This window comes from Macadamia integrifolia, chromosome 11 (genome assembly GCF_013358625.1).
Source record: "Macadamia integrifolia cultivar HAES 741 chromosome 11, SCU_Mint_v3, whole genome shotgun sequence".
NCBI lineage: Eukaryota > Viridiplantae > Streptophyta > Magnoliopsida > Proteales > Proteaceae > Macadamia > Macadamia integrifolia.
In genome coordinates this window covers 29,519,702-29,541,341 of record NC_056567.1, presented here as the reverse complement: position 1 = coordinate 29,541,341, position 21,640 = coordinate 29,519,702, and the positions used below count along the sequence as shown (strand labels likewise).

Here is a 21,640-nt window from a genome sequence, read left to right as displayed (position 1 = left end):
AAAAAAAAAAAAGGGGAAAAGAAAGCATATGGTACTGGTTATAGTGATTCCATATCACTATAATGGTGGTGGAAAGGTGTATTCATCGCAGGCTAATGCAGGAGTAGATTACAAGAAACTACCCCAACAGTTTATAACCCCAAACAATACAAATAGGAGTAGGAAACAAAGAAATAAGACCATAAAATAAACCCCCAATGATACAATACCAATGCAGGAGCAAAATCAACCCAAAACCCAACCCGATAGGAGAGAGAAAGACCTGCTATAAAACTGGAGCAAGAGAGGTGCGGCCAGGTCTGTAGGAGTCCGATTGAGCTGCACTCTTGGGCGTAGATAGTCCCTAGGGAGGGTACAAAAACCCCCAAAGTTGAGAGGATTCTGACAGCTGGTTGTGAAGTTACAAGCTTTCTTGATTTTCTGACCTAGGAGAAATAATCGCAGGATTCAGGAGAGAGAATCAATTCTGGTTTGTAACTTGGACAGATCTGAACTTCTGAATACTCACAACAGTCGTATACTTCAACAACAATAACTTTAGGATAAAATAGAAAGCTTTAGACAAAAAGAAACAAAGGGAAAAGTGTGGGAGGAGCGGCTGTTTCGGCCCAGGCTTCTCACCCACAACTATCCCGGCTGTTCTAAGCAATTGACTGCAATTATTCTTTATTCAAATATGAAATTATGAGTACATAGGCTCCTCTATTTATAGAGGGTAGAATAGCAATCAAACTACTACGAGGAGCTAGTTTCCCAATAGGACTAGACACTCCTACTTCAACTAGGAGCTAGTTTCCCAATAGGACTAGACACTCCTACTATAACTAAAAATTCAAAATTGAACTAGGAATAATAAACCTATGTGGAAAACACAGAGTCCTAAGAAAATTTGGACTCGACATACCACTTACTCAACTCAATTAGCCCAATGGCCCACTAATTAATTAAAAACAACTACTAATTATTACCCTAGCCGATTGGCCCAATTGGCCCTTATTTGTACTTAGCCACTCAGGTGGATCAAGTAGGGGTTCGGCTGGCTTCTTGGCTGGACCCTAGCCACTCAGGTGGACTAAGGCTGGACCCTTCGTCCTCTCATATTTCCTTCCATAATGTGCATCTACATCACAGGCACTTCTTTGCAATAGTGACTGGAGGAGGGGCCAACAGTTGCTGAGAAGGGACAATGGCCCACTGCTTGCGTGGGTGTTGACCTACCACTGTGATCTGTCATCAAGCAAAAGGTCCAGCCACTTCCAAGAAAGGTTAACAAAAGCTGAAACCAATCATCCCTAAAATATAAAGAAAGGTATAAATGTGAACTATTTTTCACCCACAACCAGAATATTTGATGTTGAAACATAGACCATTTGTATGCCTGTGCTTGATGTTGGATATGAATAAAATTTCCAACATACCTGCAGGCTGTAGCAAGGGCAGTCTAAGACTAAATAGGTGTATACAAAGCAATCTTGTTAAAGACAGTAATCATCTGGGCAACTCATTCCCACTTATGCCACCAGTCATATTACAATGAATGTGTTGTGGTCTAGTAGACCACCAGCCTAAATAAGAGCAAAATGGAAGAACAGAATTCCTACAGCATACCCCAAGGGGCTGAGATAGGTTTAGTTGCATTGGGTATGTACTAACTATGTCCCTGGTTCGACAGAGACAGCAAGCAAATACAAATTGAGGGTTTCTTTCCCAAAAATAAAAAATTTAACGCTTCACAGGATATTGAAATTTTATAGAAAAGAAATTCAAATCAACCAAGGAAAGTAACCCTAAATCTACATTTCATACTTCACACATTTAAATCGCAGATCTAGACATATCGATGCCTTTTCAGAGAGAGATAGAAGGAGGCACAGGCGAGTTTTACCTTCGTGCACAGAGACTCGAAAAAATATTCTCCCCGGGAAAATCGAACTTCGACCAGGCTGGATCAACAAGGTAAGCTGCAAATTTTAAAATAAAAATAAAAATAATAATAATAATAAAAGGGTTAAGAGAAGGAGAGGGAGTGAAAGAGAGACAGGGAAAGAGATCGACATACGTCTCCGGCGGCAGATCTGCGTCGTCTTCGTAGACGGTGGCTGCAACGTCCTTACCTATTGGAACAATGAACAGGAAACGAAGAAGAAAATCAGTAGGGAGAGAGAGAGAGAGAGAGAGCGTGCGAGAGTGAACCTTCACCTCGGATCACCGACGGCAGATCGACAGTAGTAGTAGACTCTGCGTTCTTGCTTCAGTTCCCATCGTATTTCTGGCCGTTGCAACTATTTGTTATGTTCCCTTCGTATGTTGTCATGTTTTGAGGGTAAAGTGCCCCTCTTAACGTACTTTACAATTGTTCAGAGTCAATTCTGAAATTGAAAAGCTCCATTTTCATCCCAACAAAAAACTCCAAAACCTTAAAAGTTCCCGTTCATTTAAAAAAAAAAAAAACAAGAAATTGAATCCGACTTATCATATGGTTTTTACCTATTTTTGTTTAAAAAAAGTAAAAAAATAAAAGAATCCATTTTTCAGAACGATACGGTACAGGGCCTTAATAACCATCCAGGAACAGCTTAACTTCAGCCTGGTGTATCCATGGACTGATGGACCCAAACGTTGAAGGTTCGTCCCATTGTTTTAAAAAACGGGTAATGCATCGGGTGAATCAGAAGACTTGCATTCGTATTGCTCAATATTAGATCTGGAGCACCTATCCTCCTGTTTTTGTTCTCTCCATATTTTACGCTAAACTTATATGATCCGTAACCCTTATGTCTCTTTATTTATATGTTAAGTTTCAAGTGAATCGAAATTTTGTTGGACAGTATTTCTCAAAGCCTATAAAAAATTAACCCTTATGTCTTTTTTAATGGAGGTTTCTATGAATTATTGGAAATAGTAGATTTATTTATATTTGAGAGAACCTTTGAATTTAAATTTTGGACCACTATAAAGTTAATCCTTCTAAGCCTCCCGAGATTGCATTGAGTGGTGGGTGGATACAAAATTTCTTGGGGTCCCACGTGAATATTTTCTTGGTTTAGTGCCTCCCTTGCTCCCTCCTCCAAACCCCAAATCCCACTCAAGTATTAGAAACAGCCCCATGCCTCAGGTGGTTTTGAAGATTTTGTGGATCCTAAAATTCTAATGAAGCATGGAATCTCATTGCGAACCATCATCTTGAATCCTTGCGAAGTAAACCTTAATACTGTTAACTAAACATAGCCACAAAAAGAATTGAGAAGAGGGTTTGGGAACCACTAGCCGATGTGTGTAGTTGTCATGGATTTAGTTCATCATATCAGTTGCCACACGTATCGTGTTCATTGCGTCAGTAATCAGTATAGGATCAAAAAGTAATTTCTTCATTGAAAAAAAAAAAGGTTTCATACCCACATATTGTGTCAGTATTGTGAAGGTCAAGGCTGATACGAGTCGGACAATACTGCTGATCTGATATCAGTTCCTAAAACCATAGAACAGTTAAATCCATCAATTTCGTTACATCCAATGTTGGATTAAAACCCCTCGCAGTCTTAGCCATGGAGTGCACTTTGTTGGGTCCCGATTGACACTGAGAGGGGGTGAATCAGTGTGCCAAATATTTTTTCATTTTTCAGTTGTACCCTTGATGTGGCAATCACTATTTGCACTTAAATAGCACAGTCTACTGATGCTACCCATAGCTGCTATCTATACTATTGATCATTCTTACTGTTGCACAGAATTTACTCACATAACCTGTATTGCTGCCCAGAGCTATCTCATAAACCTCACATGGTAATCATTGTCACATACATACACAGTCGTATGCACATCCACACTGCACTACCAAGTGGTCAGGTCTACCAGATGTACACACCCACTCTGCAGCCAAGCACTCCAATCCACAATACAAATACGAGCATACACATCTACAACACAAGAAATACGTACTTCAGCCAGTTGCCTACATGCACAGAGTAATGCCCACTGTCGGGCTCAGTATTTACTAAATACTAATTATAACTGCACCCACAGCCAAGAGAACAGATTCCCAGTTTCCACCAATGACATACAATGGCTAGGTCTTCATCCTAGTTTTCTCATAATTATATGAGAGGTTGCACCAACGGAAAATAGGTTTAGGTAGTTGTAACTACCAAGGAACACACAGTCCTTATGTCCAGCACCCACTGAACACAAAAAAAAATAAAGCTTATAACAATGTCCTATAGTGAAGCACTCATACATGCAAATTTCCCCCCAAATAGACTACAACTATCACTTAGGCATTTTATTAAACATCTTGCCTACAATGATTTATAATAATGAAAAATTTGCAAAAGTGAAGTTACCTTGGAAAGGAGTAACCATCGAAGATGCAATAATATCGATCTCCACTTGATGCGGACCATAATCACATTGCCTCGGTGCCGCCAATGCTTCAACCCCGGTTGGTACTTGGGTTTCTTGAAGCAACTCGCAAGAACCAAATTCTAGGTTATTGTTCTTTTTCTTTATTTTCTCCTTGTCTTTATTTTCATGGAGCAACAATGGTATTCACATTCACACACACACACACCCCTCTCTCTCTCTCTCTACTTCTCCTCTTCTAGTCTTCCTTAAGCTTTAATGGGGAAATAGTATTCTCAACAAGAACCATCAAACTCCATTAATTGGATTTGAGAAAATCTCTCTTGAGAGGCATTCAAGAATCAAGACACACACAAAGAGAGGGAAAAACTTCTTCTCTATTTCCCTATTCTTCTCTTCTCTTCCATTTTCTTTTTATTTCTCTTGGCAACAACCAATAGAGCTCACTACCTTGGTTTCCAGCAGCTTTCTAAGCCTCTAATGGGGGGATGAAGTGCAAGAGGATGGAAATCTTTCATTCAAACCCTTAGCTTTCCATGAGCTTCAACTCATTTTTTCTGACCACCTCAGCAATCCCTCTGCCTAATTTCTTTCCTCTGCTGTGTAGAGCTCGGAGAGATGAAGAATCTCCAACTTGAATCACCCAAATCCAAGTTAAAATGAGGGAGATATGACCATTTGAAGTTGGAACAATGAAATAGCCTAAAATGCAATATTCGTAGGGGTGGCGTAGACTACACCGGCGGCGCGCGCAACAGGGGCGAAATCTGACCGTAAATCTCATATAAAAGATCTTATAATCTAAGCCGTCCAATTAAACCAACAGACAATAGATCCAAACCATTATATTTGAATCTCGATGACATCATCATGATGTAGGCGCTGGCATCGTTAGAAGTGTTGTTGACCACGGATTGGCTACATCAGCGTATATTCCGGATTTATGTCGGCTTAAGCCATAAAGGAGAATAATTTATAGACCATTAGATCTGGATCAAGTAAGATCTACTTGATCCAGATCTAAGGGATTGGAATCTAAGTTTCGGTGATGATGCACATGTGACACACACTAGTCAATGCAATATGGTGTAGCGCCAGACCATCATATCTAATACACTCCACCAATGAGAAGCCTCGGATAAGCATCTTCAAAGCAAGCTCTTGTCCGAACCGTCAGATCAAAATCTGACCGACGTGGCTCAATCTGAGCCGTGTATTAAGGATCCCCCTGATTCTCTTATATATACATAAGCCCCTGCTTCTATAAACTTTAATGCCAAAAACCCCTTATCAATTCAGACCTTTAAAACCTTGAAACTACACAAAAGCCCCTGAAATTTCAAAATTAAAATCCAGAAAATCCACCCAACACCGAGAGCATATGTTCATTTTCTAAGGATTTTCGAATCGGCTTCACGGAAACACTTATAACTTTTTCATACGATAACCGATCGAGATGAAACAAAGTGTGTTGGAACCGTAACTGGAAGCTCTACGACTTTCCAGAAGACTTAATCATCTGACTCAGCTATGTAAAAAGACCAAAATGCCCCTAGACCTTTATAATGACGCAACTTTCTCATACGGAATCGGAACGCGATGAAATCAAAACCGTTGGAAAGATTGGATTTTTGTTGTATTGTTACATGGAGAATACTTCTTTAAAAAAGTCATATTCAATGACGTAACTGCCCTCGACTGTCACAAATGTCGTAACTTCTTCATACGGTATCAGAATGTGACGAAATCAAATGCACTGGCTAGGTAAATTACAATCTATCTTTTTCATGAAGAACCAATATTCCAAAAATGTCATTTTCAATACTGAAAATTCCCCCGAGCATAAATAGGCCAAATTTTTCAGTTTTGACCCAGAAACTCGCACCACCTATTAATGATGTATTAAACCATTCCTTGCATATCAAGCGGTTCTATTATCTCATCAGTGACACTAGACACTGCCATATTATCATTTTCATCCACGTCACCCAAACTGACCATGTCATCATGGCCACGTGGCCAAGTTGCCAACAAGAACAACCATAAAACAACACACTTATTGCATCAGTTTTTAAGATGACATTGTCCATCACATTTAGGGTTTTGAAAATCTATACACGAATTTTTAAACCTTCATCAACAATCTTCAAGCTAGGCTTTTAGGGCTCGTCGAAAAGAAAAAAAAGGTTAGGGGTTCTAGAGAAGAGGAAAAATTAATTAGTAAAATTATTGGATCATTGGATTGTTTATTCTAAGTAACTGAAACCTAAATGTAGGGGCAAATCTAATGAAACTGTAGCAAGTTGATGGTATTCTACAACCTAAACTCTTGCACCGAGGGATGAAGCTAGGGTTTCTAATCACCCAAAGAAACTACAATGGACATACTCAGATTTCTCCAATTTATGAATCGCCAAACATTGACTGGGATTAGGATTTTGTCACATCGAGATCCATATGATCAGCTCTAGGAATAGGAGGGGAAACACAGAAGGGACCCAACCTGAAATCGAGTTTGGGCTTCACCAACTCAATCAACCCAATCAGAACTGTTCAAGCTCACCACAAGGTTTTGGTTATGTGGGTGTGGGTGGGGCTTTGGCAGGTTTATCAAGTCCAAGGAACTCATAAGCTTACGTGGTTATTTGATCGTAAATCATGATGTATTTTTCTCTGGGTGGGGCACGAGAAATGTCCTATTGTGCAACAGAGGAATTCGATCCATTGTAGGAGCCTCTTCATCAATGGTGATTTGACAATTGACATTATGATTAAACTTGGGAAGTGTGAATGTCAGCATTAACACCTATTTCCTATTATTTAAGGTCGAATAACACCAATTTAACAAGAGGATCAGATCCTATGGATGAAGAGATTCTCTATTCACCATGGGTTAAAGAGAAATTGAGACCCTTGCTAGTTCTTGGTTTACAGTTCCATTTAATCGCATAAGAACATTTTGGATTTGAATCTCCCTTTGTTAGGGTTGCAAACGGATAAGGGTAAGAGATGCCATTATCTGGTGGGTAAACGGGTAAGATAAATAAACCCGTATTACAATTTATTTTTATCTTAAATATTAACATAGAATATAATTTATTGGACATTATGACTTAATAAATAAATACAAAATCACTAAATAAACCAATACAATCCCTTCCCATGTTATTATTATATATTTTTATTTTTTTTCTCTGGAGACTTGGAGTGGACCTTTGCTTGGGCCCTTAGACCTTGGCTTTGAATTGGGTTTGGTGGGAAGAAATAAACATTAAACTCATATCAACCCACCTAGGCTAAATGGTATATATCCCAACCCATACTCTCTAAATGATGGGCCGTCAATACAAGTAAATAGGTATCAATAGGAGCCCTATCTCTTTGTACCTAGTAAAAATAGAAAGAACCAGAGTGGAAATAGTCATTCCCACTGGCCAGTCCTGCACCTCTCCTAATCTGAAGTAATCCATCTTAAGAAAATTCTTATCCTCTAATTTCCCAGGGTATTAAGATTTAAGAGTGGCCACTGGCCACTAAGGTAGTTAGGCTGCATTTGGTAGTCATTCAGTTTCATAAAAGACTGTCAAAAATAGAATTTTTAGTTTTTGTGTCAAAATATCATGTGAAAACAAAAAAATAATGTTTGGTGAACTTGTTTCACGAACGACTACCCTAGTTGTTCATTTTTTTGTATTTGGAATGAAACCAAAATGACAGAACAAGATTTTGTCGTTCCATCATTTTGTGTTTCTAGTGTTTTTTTCCCCCATTTTTGTTTAAAAATACTAAGTTGACACTAAACGTTTTTTTTTTTTTTTTTTCATAGAACTAAAAAACGTGAGAAACATTTCACTGGATAACAACCAAACCCAGCCTTAGAGGTGCAAGTGAGCTGGACGCCTGGACCTGAGTTAAGGAATTGATCAATTCTGAATCAAATTTAGCAGAGCCCAGCCTGGCCCAACTCCTGTTGGTGATTCTGAGATTGTGACTTGGAAGATCATTCCTATGTGTTGTCAATTTCCAGCCTGAACTGGTTAGATCGACCTACAATGACAAGTTCCAATCGAACTTTTACCGGGTTGGGGTTTTATGAAACCGGTAGAAACCAAATCAAATCTGTTAAAAGTCGATATAAATATATGGCAAAAAGGTCACAACAGGTAGGTTAAATAACTTGTTAGTGCGTTTTTCAACTATCAAACGTTGATTAATCTCATCACATCTCAACTGTTGAACTGTTTACCTAAACTATATCTCCTCTCTCTATCCCCGGCCCACCTTCTCCGTCTCCCCTTCATCATGAATTTAGTAGCCCCCTTCCCTCCCGCCTTCTCTCTCTCCCTCTCCTCGCTTCATCAATCAAGTTTTTCCCCTACCGCAATCGCTCTTAATTGAATATACCTTAATTTTCTGCTTCTTTTTATATGGGTTTCATCACTGTAGTGAGATTTTGGTTTTCTATTTTTCTGGTCCTGAAGCAATGATGATGAATCCAACTTGTTGAAAACCTTTATGGAAATTAAGTGGATCCAAGTTTCTATTGGAGCCTTCAAAATATAAGAAAAATTACCCAGTGCATAGTACAAAAAACATCCCTCTCCACATCCAACAACCTAGTTTAAGATTACTTTAATAGAGCTGTTGCCCCATTGAAATTTACTTTAATTGCGTTGTGTGAGGAGTGGGAGAGACAGAGCAGGGAAAGGGGTATTGTGGTTTTGCGGCAGAGGAGGGGATAGAAGAGAGAAGAAGAGTCTCCAGGTTTCAGGAAGTAGAGGAGAGAGAAAGAGAAGAAGAATCGTAGAAGAAGCAGAGTATTCATAAACTTCTCACCACAAAAGACGGAATTGATAACCATAAAAATCAATTAAAGACTCAGATCGACTTTATGCCAAATGTGCGATTAACATTAAAAAAAATAATAATAAGAAAAACAGAGAAATAAGGTTGCAATACGTCCGTTCCGCTACCACCTGCCCTAAATATATATATATATATATTAAAAAAAAAAGAAGTCATTTGTTTTCGTTATTTATTTTGTATATATGAAAAATTAAAACTAAACCAATAACAGGGCCCAATAATAGCCCGGTAAACCAACCGAAAAGACTGAACCGAGCTAAATCGAAACAGAACTTCAACTTAACAGTTTGGTTTCGATCTGGTCCATCCTAAAACTGACTCAACCCGACCAACACCATAAATTTTCAGAGTTGGCTAAGCTTTGTATGGTACTTACAGTGTCAATTTATAGACTAATGCTTGTGTAAAATTGGAGAGCGGTTGGTGTTGGTAGTAGCTTGAAAAGGGAAGGTCCTGAAGGCCTCTCTAGGTATCAACATCACCGGAAAATTAATGGATTTTGTATTGGTGTAATGTTAACATAAGAGGGGAATGAGAGTCACAGGAGAAGTAGCTTTGCCCACATGATCAGAGGCCCCAAACTTAAAATGATAATAAAACCTTAAGATAGGTCTCCCAGCCATTAATATTGTAGGACCCATCCACTAACCTCCCATCTGTGTTGCCCTGAATATATGAAGATCCTAAACCACCAAAAGAGAACAATTTCACTAAGTGCTAAGTACATCCCTCACATCCAAGACCCATTACTACTTTAGTCCAGGAAAAGTTTGATAAATTAGAAAACTTGTGGTGGTGGGGTTCATGAGTCCAATCAATCTTCTTTCCCTATTCTCACATAATGGTAAAGCAGCAGAGAAGCCACAGGCCATAGACCACAAAGGTCCTGAGCCCTGTATCTTATTGGATGGTCCTTCATGGTATGGTCACAATACTGCTTCCTGCTTGTCAATCAGAATAGATAATAGATGGCATCTGCAGTCTGCAAGGACACAATAATGCAATGAGATTCCAAAAAAATATATGTCTACTGGATGGAAGTGGTGTGTAGTTCTGAAACTTATCATTAAAAGAAAGTGGAAGTGTTTTTTGGTTGGGGAAATGTGGTTTTGAGGATGCACGAGGGCCACAAGAAAGTATTCATTGAGAAGTCATTTTCCATTTCATGAAGCTGGTCAAACATTTCACCTCCATATCTAGGCACATGAGCCACACTCCCCCTTCCCTTCCCTTCCCTTCCCTTCCCTTCCCGTCCCGTCCCGTCCCGTCCCATCTAGTAAAAAAGGAAAATTGCATGTAATATTTTTGATTAAAGTAAGAATTAGTTTTTGTTAAATTTGTCTCGAATTCTTAACCTGTTTTGAAGATGGACCCAATTCGATATATTTTGGTGGTGACCCGAATGAAAAATTTTCCGAGATCTGTGATGGAAGCAGAGGGGTTGGCTTGATAGGTATGGTTCGACCGGATCAACCACGACCCGATGGATCGACCTACGATTTGGAGTATATATAATGTACTGTTCCTTGTTGAGAAAGTCATTGTATTCCAGGGTTTTCACGCAGCTAGGGTTTCAGGGCGAGTTTTTCCTCGCCGTTGCTAGGGTGTAATTTATCTTCTGTATAGTGAATCATCTTCTTCTTCGCCCGATGACGTAGCACACCACCCTGGTGTGTGAACCTCGTTAAATCCCTGTGTCGTACAGATCTATTATCTCTTTATTATTCGTGTTTCTTTGTGTTTGATCTTACAAACTAGTATCAGAGCTCTGGGTTACTTCAATCATTGGCTTCAACGAAATACGATATTGATAGGTTCGACGGAAACATCAATTTTAGTTTATGGCAGGTTCCAATGATGGCTATTCTCACGCAGCAAAGTTTGAAGAAAACCCTATTTGGGAAAGCGAAGAAACCTGCAACTATGTCCGATGATGATTGGAACGATTTGGATGATAAAGCCCTTTCAACTATTTAGTTGTATCTTTCGAATGATGTTCTACAGGAAGTTCTCTCAGAGAAAACGGCTGCAGAATTATGGGTGAAGTTAGAGAACCTTTACCTCACCAAATCCCTCACCAATAGGTTGAGATTGAAACAACAACTGTATATCCTTCATATGGGTGAAGATACTTCTATTAAATCCCACATATCTGAGTTCAATTTTATTGTTACTGATTTGAAAATGATAGATGTTAAAATAGACGATGAAGATTTGACCCTATTATTGTTATGTTCTCTGCCTCCATCTTATAAGGATTTTAGGGATACCATGATTTATGGTAGAGAGACAATCTCTATTGAGGATGTTAAAATGAATCTGCAAAGCAAACAGAAGATTGATGATGAGTTGACATCTACCAATAAATCTGATAGTGTTGGTTTGGTAGCTAGAGGGAGAACGAATGAAAGGGGTTCAGATGGTGACAAAAAAAAGGTTAGATCAAAATTTAAGCACAAGAATTTAACCTGCAATTACTGTAAAAAAAATGGGTATATTAAATCTGAATGCTATAAGATTTTAAATAAGCAGAAGGCAGGTGGTGGTGCTCTAAATCAACAGAAAATAGATGATTCTGCAGAAGCTAGTATTGCTAAAGATGAGAGTGAGTCTGATATGCTTTTGGTGACTGACGATAAAGTTAGATCACTGGATTAATGGATTCTTGACTCTGGTTGTTCCTACCACATGTATCCCAATCATGAATGGTTCTCTACATACGAATCAGCTCGAGGTGGAGTTGTGTTGATGGAAAATAATGCTTATTGTAAGACTGTTGGAATGGGAACGATCAATATCAAGATGTATGATGGCATTGTCAGAACTTTGTCTAATGTCAGGCATGTCCCTGATTTGAAGAAAAATCTCATCAGTTTAGGCACTCTTGATTCAAATGGGTGCAAGTATACAGCTGAAGGTGGAGTCATGAAGATCAGCAAGGGTGTTCTCTTATTAATAAAAGGAATCAAGGTTGGCAGTTTGTATGTGTTACAGGGTACTACAGTCACTGGGTCTGTTGCAGCAGCTTCATCATCTATGTCTGAATCAGATGTCACAAATTTATGGCATATGAGGTTAGGCCATATGAGTGAAAGAGGGATGGCATCATTAAGTAAAAAGAGTTTGTTGTGTGGTCAGAGTACAGGAGTAATGGAGTTCTGTGAGCATTGTGTGTTTAGGAAGCAGAAAAGAGTTAGTTTCAGTACTACTATTCACAGGACCAAGGGAGCTTTGGACTACATTCATTCAGACCTATGGGGGCCTTCCATAGTTGCTTCAAAGGGGGCTGGTGCAAGATACTTGCTTACTTTCATTGATGATTTCTCTAGGAATGTTTGGGTCTATTTCTTGAAGCGCAAAAATGAAGTATTTGTCACTTTCAAACAGTGGAAGAATTTGCTTGAGAAGCAGACCGGAAAACAAATTAAAAGATTGAGAAACGATAATGGCCTAGAGTTTTGTGAAGGTGACTTTAATGAGTTCTGCATAAATGAAGGTATTGCAAGACACCATATAGTTGTTAAAACACCCCAGTAGAATGGAGTGGCAGAGCGTATGAATAGAACCTTGTTAGAAAAGGCGAGATGTATGTTATCAAATGCAGGATTAGGCAAGGAGTTCTAGGCAGAAGCAGTTAACACAACAACCTTATTGGTGAATCGATCTCCTTACACAGCTATTGAGTGCAAGACTCCAGAAGACGTTTGGTCAGGTAAACCTACAGACTACTCAAATTTAAAAGTATTTGGATGTCCTGCTTATGCACATGTAAATGAAAGGAAGTTGGAACCTAGGACTAAGAAATGCATTTTTTATTGGGTATGGATCTGGAGTGAAAGGATACAGGTTGTGGTGTCCTGATCCAAAGTCTCCAAAATTTCTTATTAGCAGAGATGTTACTTTTGATAAATCTGCTATATTGCATCCTAGGAAAGAAGCTCTTATTCATTGTGATGAATGTCAAGAAAAATCCAGAGAGAAGGTGGAGTTTGAAATTGGTGGTTCATCTTCAAACAAAGCACAATCTACTTTAGTCCAGCTGTTTACTTTTACTGAAGGAGATGATGCTCAAGAGAATCAAGAAGAAGAGCGGTACAACATTGCCAAGGATAGACCAAGGAGGAATATTAGGCAACCACAAAAGTATGGGCATGCTGAATTTGTTGCTTATGCATTATCTGTTGCAGATACAATTGAAAATAATGAGCCTGTAATATATTCTGAAGATGTTGCTTCAATTGATTCTATAAAATGGTTGATTGCCATGAATGAGGAGATGAAATCTCTTCATAAAAATCAGACTTGGGAGCTTGTGAAGCCGAGAACAAGGAAGAAAATTATTGGTTGCAAATGGGCCTTCAAGAAGAAGGAATCTGCCTCGTGTGTTGAAGATGCTAGGTACAAGGCACGTTTGGTTGCAAAGGGCTACAGTCAGGTACAAGGAATTGATTTTAATGACGTTTTCTCACCTGTTGTTAAGCATAGTTCTATTCGTGTCCTACTTGTTTTAGTTCCTATGCATAATTTGGAGTTGGAGCAACTTGATGTGAAAACAACATTCTTGCATGGTGAACTAGAAGAACAGATTTATATGCATCAACCTGAAGGGTTTGTTATTGAAAGTAAGGAGGACCATGTATGCTTGTTGAAGAAGTCCCTATATGGTTTGAAACAGTCTCCGAGACAGTGGTATAAAATGTTTGATTCAGTCATGACTAGTTTTGGATACTCCAGGTGTCAATATGACTGTTGTGTTTATTTCAGAAAGCTCTCTGATGGGTCATTCATATATTTGTTGATTTATGTTGATGATATGTTGATATGTTGATTGCAGCTAAATATAGGAATGAGGTCAATAGGTTGGAGGAACAATTAAGTTCTAAATTTGAGATGAAAGATTTGGGGGCAGTAAGGAAGATCCTTGGTATGGAGATCAAGAGGGATAGAAAAGCAGGGAAGCTATGGTTATCTCAACAAAGGTACACTGAGAAGCTATTGAATCGTTTTGGCATGAAAGATGCCAAACCTGTAACTACTCCTCTTGCATCTCATTTTAGACTTTCAACTGCTCTATCACCTAAGACAGATGAAGAGGTGGAGTACATGTCACGTGTTCCATACTCTAGTGCAGTTGGCTCTATTATGTATGCTATGGTTTGCACTCGTCCTGACATTTCACAAGCTGTCAGTGTGGTGAGCAGATATTTGTCATATCCAGGTAAAACTCATTGGGAAGCAGTGAAGTGGATACTTAGGTACTTGAAAGGGACCTTTGGTGTTTGTTTGGAGTTTGGGAGGAATGGTGATAGTTTATCTGGTTATGTTGATTCAGATTATGCAGGTAATCTTGACAAGAGGAGGTCACTCACATGCTATGTATTTACTCTTGGAGGAAGTATGGTTAGTTGGAAAGCTACTTTACAGGCTACAGTTGCATTATCTACTACTGAAGCAGAGTATATGGCAGTGACGGAGGCAATTAAGGAAGCTATTTGGCTTAGAGGTTTGTTGGGAGAACTCAGCATGGATCATAGGGTGACTGTTGTCCATTGTGGTAGCCAGAGTGCTATTCACTTGACTAAAGATCCAATGTATCATGAGAGGATAAAGCACATTAATGTTTGGTATCATTTCATAAAAGAGATAATTGCTCAAGGTAATATTCAAGCATTGAAGATTGGTACTAAAGACAATCCAGCTGATATGTTGACTAAGCCTTTATGTGTTGGTAAGTTCGAGCATTGCTTGAACTTACTTGGTGTTTGTCGTGTTTGAGTTCAGCCTTTGGAGGGCTATTAGAGAAGATGAAGATATTAGCTATTTGTTTATCTGTTGGAGGAGAATTCATGCCAAGGTGGAGATTTGTTAAGTTTGTCTCGAATTCTTAACCCGTTTTTAAGATTGACCCGATCCGACATATTTTAGTGGCGACCCGAATGGAAAATTTTCTGAGATCTGTGATGGAAGCAGAGGGGTTGGGCCAATAGGTATGTTAGACCTGATCGACCGCAACTCGATGGGTCGACCCACGATTTGGAGTATATATAATGTACTGTTGCTTTTTGAGAAAGTCATTGTATTCCAGGGTTTTCACGCAACTAGGGTTTCAGGGCGAGTTTTTCCTTGCCGCTGCTAGGGTGTAATTTATCTTCTGCATAGTGAATCATCTTCTTCTTCGTCCGAGAATGTAGCACATCACCTTAGTGTGTGAACCTCGTTAAATCTCTGTGTCGTATGAATCTATTGTCTCTTTATTATTCGTGTTTCTTGGTGTTTGATCTTACAGTTTTTTCTGTGATCACGTCTAATTTTACAATGATTTGTTTTATCACATGGTAAATTCCATTTGGATTCAAATGTGATATGTTTATTGAAGAACACTTAAGGTTTCTTTGTCCACAAAATTTCGGTCTAATATAATTTACCATGTTAAGAAGACATCTGACTATGACCCGTACTCTTATGTGCCCCTTCTTTCTCTGTCATCCTTCCCCTCTTTCAAAACGAAATGGGATTCCATTATAAGATCTAGTTACAAACTTACAATCAACCTCTTTATTTTATTTTATTTGTGTGTGCGTGTGTGCATCTTTTTGTAACTAAAGTGGTGAGTTGAAGAGTAGTACATTTTTTTGATTGCCTTTTGTTTTATTCCTAAAAATTAAGTCATTGATTAAAAATGGATTTCAAATAATTTGAAGAAATAAAAAGTTATAACATTATTTTCTGGGTGAAAGATTATTGTCTCAAACATCTACTACTTTTCTAATACTCACAAGAGCCCTAATATGCCCCCTAGAGAGCTGATTTATCCATTTTGATTGCTAGGCCAAGAGAACATTCTTAGTCCAAAGATTAGCCATATGTCGAATTTCAAAATCTAATTCAATTAAATACACCTCCATGTATTAACATGTATTTGCTTATGTCCATGCAAATGTATCAAAACACTTAACCATTACCATGCAGTTTCCTGACTTTGACAAAGAACAAATAATTTAGAAAAGAAAAACTTTGAAAATAGATGCTCATATCTATCTTGCGACTTTCAGAAATGCCATTGACTCTTGTGACACTACTAACTACCTTTTAAAAAGGAAAAAAGAAAAAAAAAAAACCTTTCGTGTGACATATTTCTTCTTTCGACGAAAACAAAATCTGATAACGAAAGCCATTGAGAATGACAAATAGCATATCACTTTCAAGTTATTTTAAAAATATTTTTCATCATTAATCAAGTTCTTTTTTTGTAAAGAATTAATTAAGTTCATGTCACGGAAAAGGAGGAGGAGATAGAGTCATAGAGAGGTGGGAGCACTAAGAATCATTTTTCAAAAATAAAATTAACCGTATCAAACCCAAATTTCTTAGATCAAATCGAACCAAAATCTTATTCTAATTGGTTTCATTTGAGGTATTCGACCCTAAACTTGAACCCAATGTACCAAAAACTAAATGAACCTAAAAATCACTTTAAAATCCAAATCAGTCCGACAAAAAATGGATTTAATAAACCAAAATCAAAACAAAATTTCCTATTAGTTTTGTTTTAATTTCACCACTTTTATACCAAATTGATTCAATTCTGATCGAGCTCAAATCAAACCAAACCAAACCAAACCACCAAACCAGCCTATTGGCAGTTGACATCCCCTGTAAGATAGTAACAAACACGGATTATTAAACGCAAAAAGTTCCGAAAATGTGTTGGGGTGACGACAAATAAAGAATTGCACTTTTTTCTCCCAAGTGGGGCCACAAATCACAATAATTCCCTCCAGGTGCCAGTTCGATATTATTTAGTATTTACTACCCATTATATGGTTTAATGGGCCTCCATGATTGACCACAAAAATCCAATGGGACCCACCATCAAAGAATTATGGGACCACACACGACACACTTCACGGGCCGTCCTGGTGGTAAAAACAAAAAGGGTCATAACTCATAACGGCCACGTACCATACTGTTTGCATTATTTGAAAAAAAGAGAAGTGGGTCCCACACACCCATGGCTACTTGTTAAGAAAATAACCGTCATAACGGCCACGTCCCGTACTGTTAGCAATTTAGCATGACCTCTTGCAAGAGACGAATATGTTTAGTTGAATAAAGCAGAACTGGAAGTGGGACCGGCCTAGCTAGTTAATAACCGGCCAGGAACACCTCAGCTTTCAGCCTGGTGTATCCATGGACTGATGGCCCCAAACCTTGAAGGTTCGTCCCATTGTATAAAAGAATAGGTAATGGATCAGGTGAATCAGACGACTTGTATTTGCATTGCCCAGTATTAGATCTAGAGCATCAAATCACACAAATGGAATATAATTTACTCCCTATTGGGTGTACCACCCTCTTTTTTGTTTTCTCTATTTTGTCCTTAAATTTTAAGATCCGTAACCCTTATGTCTTTTATTCATATGTTAAGTTTCAATTGAATTAAAATTTGTTAGACAACGCTTCATAAAAACCTATAAAAAATTAATCTTTGTGTCTTTTTCAGTGAAGGTTTTTATAAATTCTTAAAAATAAAAGATTTATTTATATTTGAGAGAACCCTTGGATTCCGCTTTTGGACCACTATAAAGTTAACTTTACGCCTTAAAATTCCACCCAAGGTGCTAGTGTTTCTTTGAAAAGCTTGCTTGAATGGTATACGTGTTATGGTTAGTTTGATATATAGAAATTTAGTTTTTGAATGTTGAAAGCACACCAAAAACCCTATTACACCATAGAGGATTCAAAACATTACTCATCACGTGTTTCCTTGATAACTTCATCTAACCCCAACCTGGCCTTTCATGGATGGATTCTCCAAGTGGGAAAAGATCCCAGGGCCAATCAATGCATATACTATTGTTTGGAAGATTTGAAAGAGGTGAAATGCAAGTTCACTTTTCATCACTGATCAGGTTCACGTTCAAAGATTGTTCTCAGATACTCCTATCCACAGAGTAGAAACATGAACAATCTCATATGTGAACCTGATCCAGATTCCAATGGAGGTGTTCTGAGTGACTTTATTACTACCCTTTAGATCTTGGATTTCTATGATTGAAGGGTAAGGAAAATCAGGAAAGAAGGCAGTCAATTAATCAACACTAACTAGTATTATAATATATTCCCAATTTCACTTTTCATCACAGATGATTCACTATTACAATTATCTCCAAAATCCAGAGGCAGAAAGCCAGAATTGAAAGGCCCCAAAGCCACAACCGTAGAGTTATTAATCACTGATTCACTGTCAAACTGAAAAGAAAAACCTGCACAACACCTAAACAGACCACCTTCAATTTCTTCTCCTTTCTTCCTTCACTGGAAATGGCACTTACAGAAAGGTGGCTGAGTAACCTTAACAGAAAGGACGATAACATGAAGAAGAAGATGAAGGAAACCAAATACAAAACAGGGGGCCTTTTAATCTGGCTGGTCTTCACTGGCCTTCTCTCCTTTTTCATTTATATTCCAAAATCATATTATTCTCCGGAGCCAATCCAACACAGGCCCTTAAAATGTTCTCAAGCATTGCTCTCTGCTTCGACAGAGCATTCACCACTGGAGTACCAGGCGGGACCTGTGTCACAAACAAACTTCGTTTAGAAACCAAACTAATACTAAGAGAAAGAACCCTTATGAGGGTAAAAGAGAAGGATTCTTTTTTGTTACCAGTGGAGCCTTTGTGAGGTAGCTCAGAATGGTGGCCACAGGGTGGAATGAGTGGAACTTGCCCTGCAAAAATTATAGGAAACAGAGTGAGCCCGGAAGCACCAATTTCAATTTCAATTTCAGCTTTGAATCTTTGAAGTGATTAAAGTGAAAGTGACAAACCTCTCCCTCAGCTTTGAATTCGATCCGAGTACTGAGCTCGGCCAGGAGGACCAAGTCCAAAATAATGGGAGCAGCCAACAAGGAATCCTCACACGTGTTGTGGAGGACGATGGTGCTCTTCCCTCCCATGAATATCTCCGATGTGTACTCATCCATAGCTCTCTTGCTGTCTCCCACGTATGGCACATACTGTAATTCCCCCAAAAAATCAATTTTAGTAATCGATCAAGTAACCATGAAACGAGGAAGATCCTATAAAGTCGCCTTTGTTTATTCTTTATTTAGAAATTTGGACTTCAAGATGATTCAGATAGATACCTTGATCACGATGACGTGATCCGGGTGCTCGCCTGGCTCGTAGAGAATGCCATTACTGGAAACCATGTCGTCCACTACATTGCTCTTTGAGATCTCCTTCGATCTGAAGGTTTGAGGTGCCGAGAGATTCATGCCATCGTTGTTTCCCAGATGGTTGTAACTCACTATTGATGTCGGCTGAAATCAGACACGTTTATCATTAAATTATGCAAAAAAAAAAATGAATAAAATTTGATCTTGTTTTCCATCTCTAGTTAGTAACTAGAATTGCAGAGTGAGACTACCTACCTTAATTCCAGCCCCAACAAGGAAATCAATCAACACAGATTTCATCTTGGTCTGACCACTCTTGAAGTCGTCTCCACCGATTAAACTGTTCCTCCTAATAGCCAAGTCAATCAGCCCTGGAACAAAGGTGTTCTGTGGGCTTCCATTGATGAAAGGGATGTTCTCAAGTACACAGGCAATTGCGTACAAGGTCGATGGAGATATTTCAGACTCGTCCCTGTCCAGAGAAGCTAGCAGGTTCTCCATGGTATCATTAAGACCCACAACTACATTGCTGTATCTCTCCGTGTTGGCCGTCCAAAGAACAACCACCTTGTCTACCTTAGTAGCTTCCTTGAAATCCCTGACATCAACCCAGATCAGAGTTCAGACTCAACACATTAAATGTAGGCAACAATTAAACAAAACCCATCTGAAGAACAGGTCAATGGAAGCGATAATTAAGATAAATTAAAGAAAATATACCTTATATCCTTCATAATTTGTTGAACCTGCTCTTTCTTGGTACCCTTAAGGACGTTGTTTGCACGAGAGCCTTGATTGGCAGCTATGAAATCAGGGTCGTAAATTCCAGGAAGTGGAACCATGGATTCCATGTAAGGCCTTAACTGACTCTGCAAATCGATGTCAAAGACCTTAGCCCTGGCCATGGCATCCGCCAAGTTCATGTCGCTTATATCCCAACCCCCAAAAACAACATCATCAGGGTTCACCTGTGTAACAAAAAACAAAATGAGAAACTGATAAAAGGGTAGGACGAAGCCATGAATTTGCAGTGAGTTACAATACCATGGGGAGTAAGCTCTTGAAAGGAGCATAAATCTCTTCCCCATTAAACGATCCAACTCGAATGGTTGATGCCTGGGTGAGCGACCCAAAATAATTGGCTTGCTGTACTTTATCTTTGGTAGCCCAAGAAATTCCTCTGAGAACATTAAACATTTATAAATTTAGAACCAGACAAGAATAGCCCACACCAAATCTTACCAAACCCATTTACATTAAACAAAATCAGAAATTAGAAATCATAAGAAAGAAGATTGAGATGGGAACCAAGAAACTCACTCCCGATTAGCAATGACACCGCCAGTAAGGGTTGAACCATTGTTTCCTCCCCAACCCACAAGCAAAACCCTATCAAAATTTCAGAAAACTAAGAATACAAGAACAACTAAAAGCAGTTTCTTTTTTTATTTTCTTAAAAATTAATCGATTTCTTTAAGGAATAGCATGAAACAGAATCAGGGAATCTGGTAGCTAACCCTAGCTTAGGAACACGAGTATCAGTCTTGAGCTCATATTGAACAGTCTTAGGCTTGACGATCCATTGGTAAGAACCGTTTCTGTTTTCATGAACAAGCTCAGTGGTCTCATAACTGTACACAGATTGAATCTCATTCTCTGAGTATTTAACATTAGGGCTCTCAACCTTGAAGCTCTCAATGAACATCGTTAATGAGACTACTGAGCTGAAACCAGAAAACCCAAGCACAAAAATGGAGAAGATTTAAGAACCCTTGACAGTGGAAAGCCTCAACTCTCAAGAACCGTTCAGCTCTCCGTCTTCTAAGAGCTTGATGATCCTTCATCCAAGTTTGGCTTCCAACGCGTCCTATTTATAGACAAATCGCAGCGACACGTGACTTGAAGAGATTGGTTGTGGCCCCAATAAGACTATTGGAGCCTTCGTGGTAAAAAAAGCAAAAGCTTAAGGTGGGCCATGCCAAGAGATTGGGGCCATCAGGCCATGGAAGGCTATATGGGTTGATAGCGTCCACTTAACCGCTCGTACGGGAGACACGAGCGAGGGGAGAGCGACCACTGTGGGGACACGCGCGAGGTGCTTTACTCGTGGCGAATGATGGTGAAGCCACATTTGATCTTTGGTTTGAGTAGTGGGGCCCGCATTTGGGAAGATAGAAGGTCCTGGAAGGAATGGCGACACCCTCGTGCTCGATCTCACCCTACGACAGAATAG

At 38.9% G+C, this 21,640-nt stretch overlaps 2 protein-coding genes across 11 annotated transcripts in view; both read right to left on the bottom strand.

Annotated features, from left to right (window-relative positions):
• LOC122094061 (AUGMIN subunit 7) overlaps nt 1-2,434 on the bottom strand; it is a 15,313-nt gene extending 12,879 nt beyond the window's left edge. For 3 of the 10 annotated variants that reach the window (XM_042664688.1, XM_042664690.1, XM_042664697.1), the window contains exons 1-3: nt 2,200-2,434; nt 2,060-2,114; nt 1,886-1,961 (exon numbers count right to left, since the gene is read on the bottom strand). The gene's annotated coding sequence lies outside the window, so the exon portion shown is untranslated. Of the gene's footprint in view, nt 1-262; nt 306-1,885; nt 1,962-2,059; nt 2,115-2,193 lie in introns of those variants that run through there. The other 7 variants (XM_042664692.1, XM_042664694.1, XM_042664698.1 and 4 more) reach the window with 5 other exon arrangements.
• Nucleotides 2,435-18,316: 15,882 nt separating this feature from the next.
• Nucleotides 18,317-21,248, bottom strand: LOC122094316 (inositol-3-phosphate synthase). Its single transcript, XM_042665084.1, has 9 exons — nt 20,925-21,248; nt 20,728-20,796; nt 20,452-20,587; nt 20,128-20,375; nt 19,663-20,005; nt 19,375-19,551; nt 19,057-19,245; nt 18,895-18,957; nt 18,317-18,802 (listed from the first exon to the last, which is right to left on the bottom strand). The coding sequence occupies exons 1-9, from the start codon at nt 21,110-21,112 to the stop codon at nt 18,683-18,685; spliced, it is 1,533 nt and encodes a 510-aa protein (XP_042521018.1). The 5' UTR covers nt 21,113-21,248; the 3' UTR covers nt 18,317-18,682.
• Nucleotides 21,249-21,640: the final 392 nt, after the last annotated feature.

Excerpts from the sequence above, each read along its gene's own strand:
- LOC122094316 (XM_042665084.1), bottom strand. The coding sequence starts at position 21,112 with ATGTTCATTGAGAGCTTCAAGGTTGAGAGCCCTAATGTTAAATACTCA. Across the intron at positions 20,797-20,924 it reads ACTCGTGTTCCTAAGCTAGG|GGTTTTGCTTGTGGGTTGGG; the intron begins GTTAGCTACCAG and ends AAATTTTGATAG. Across the intron at positions 19,246-19,374 it reads ATCACGTCATCGTGATCAAG|TATGTGCCATACGTGGGAGA; the intron begins GTATCTATCTGA and ends GGGGAATTACAG.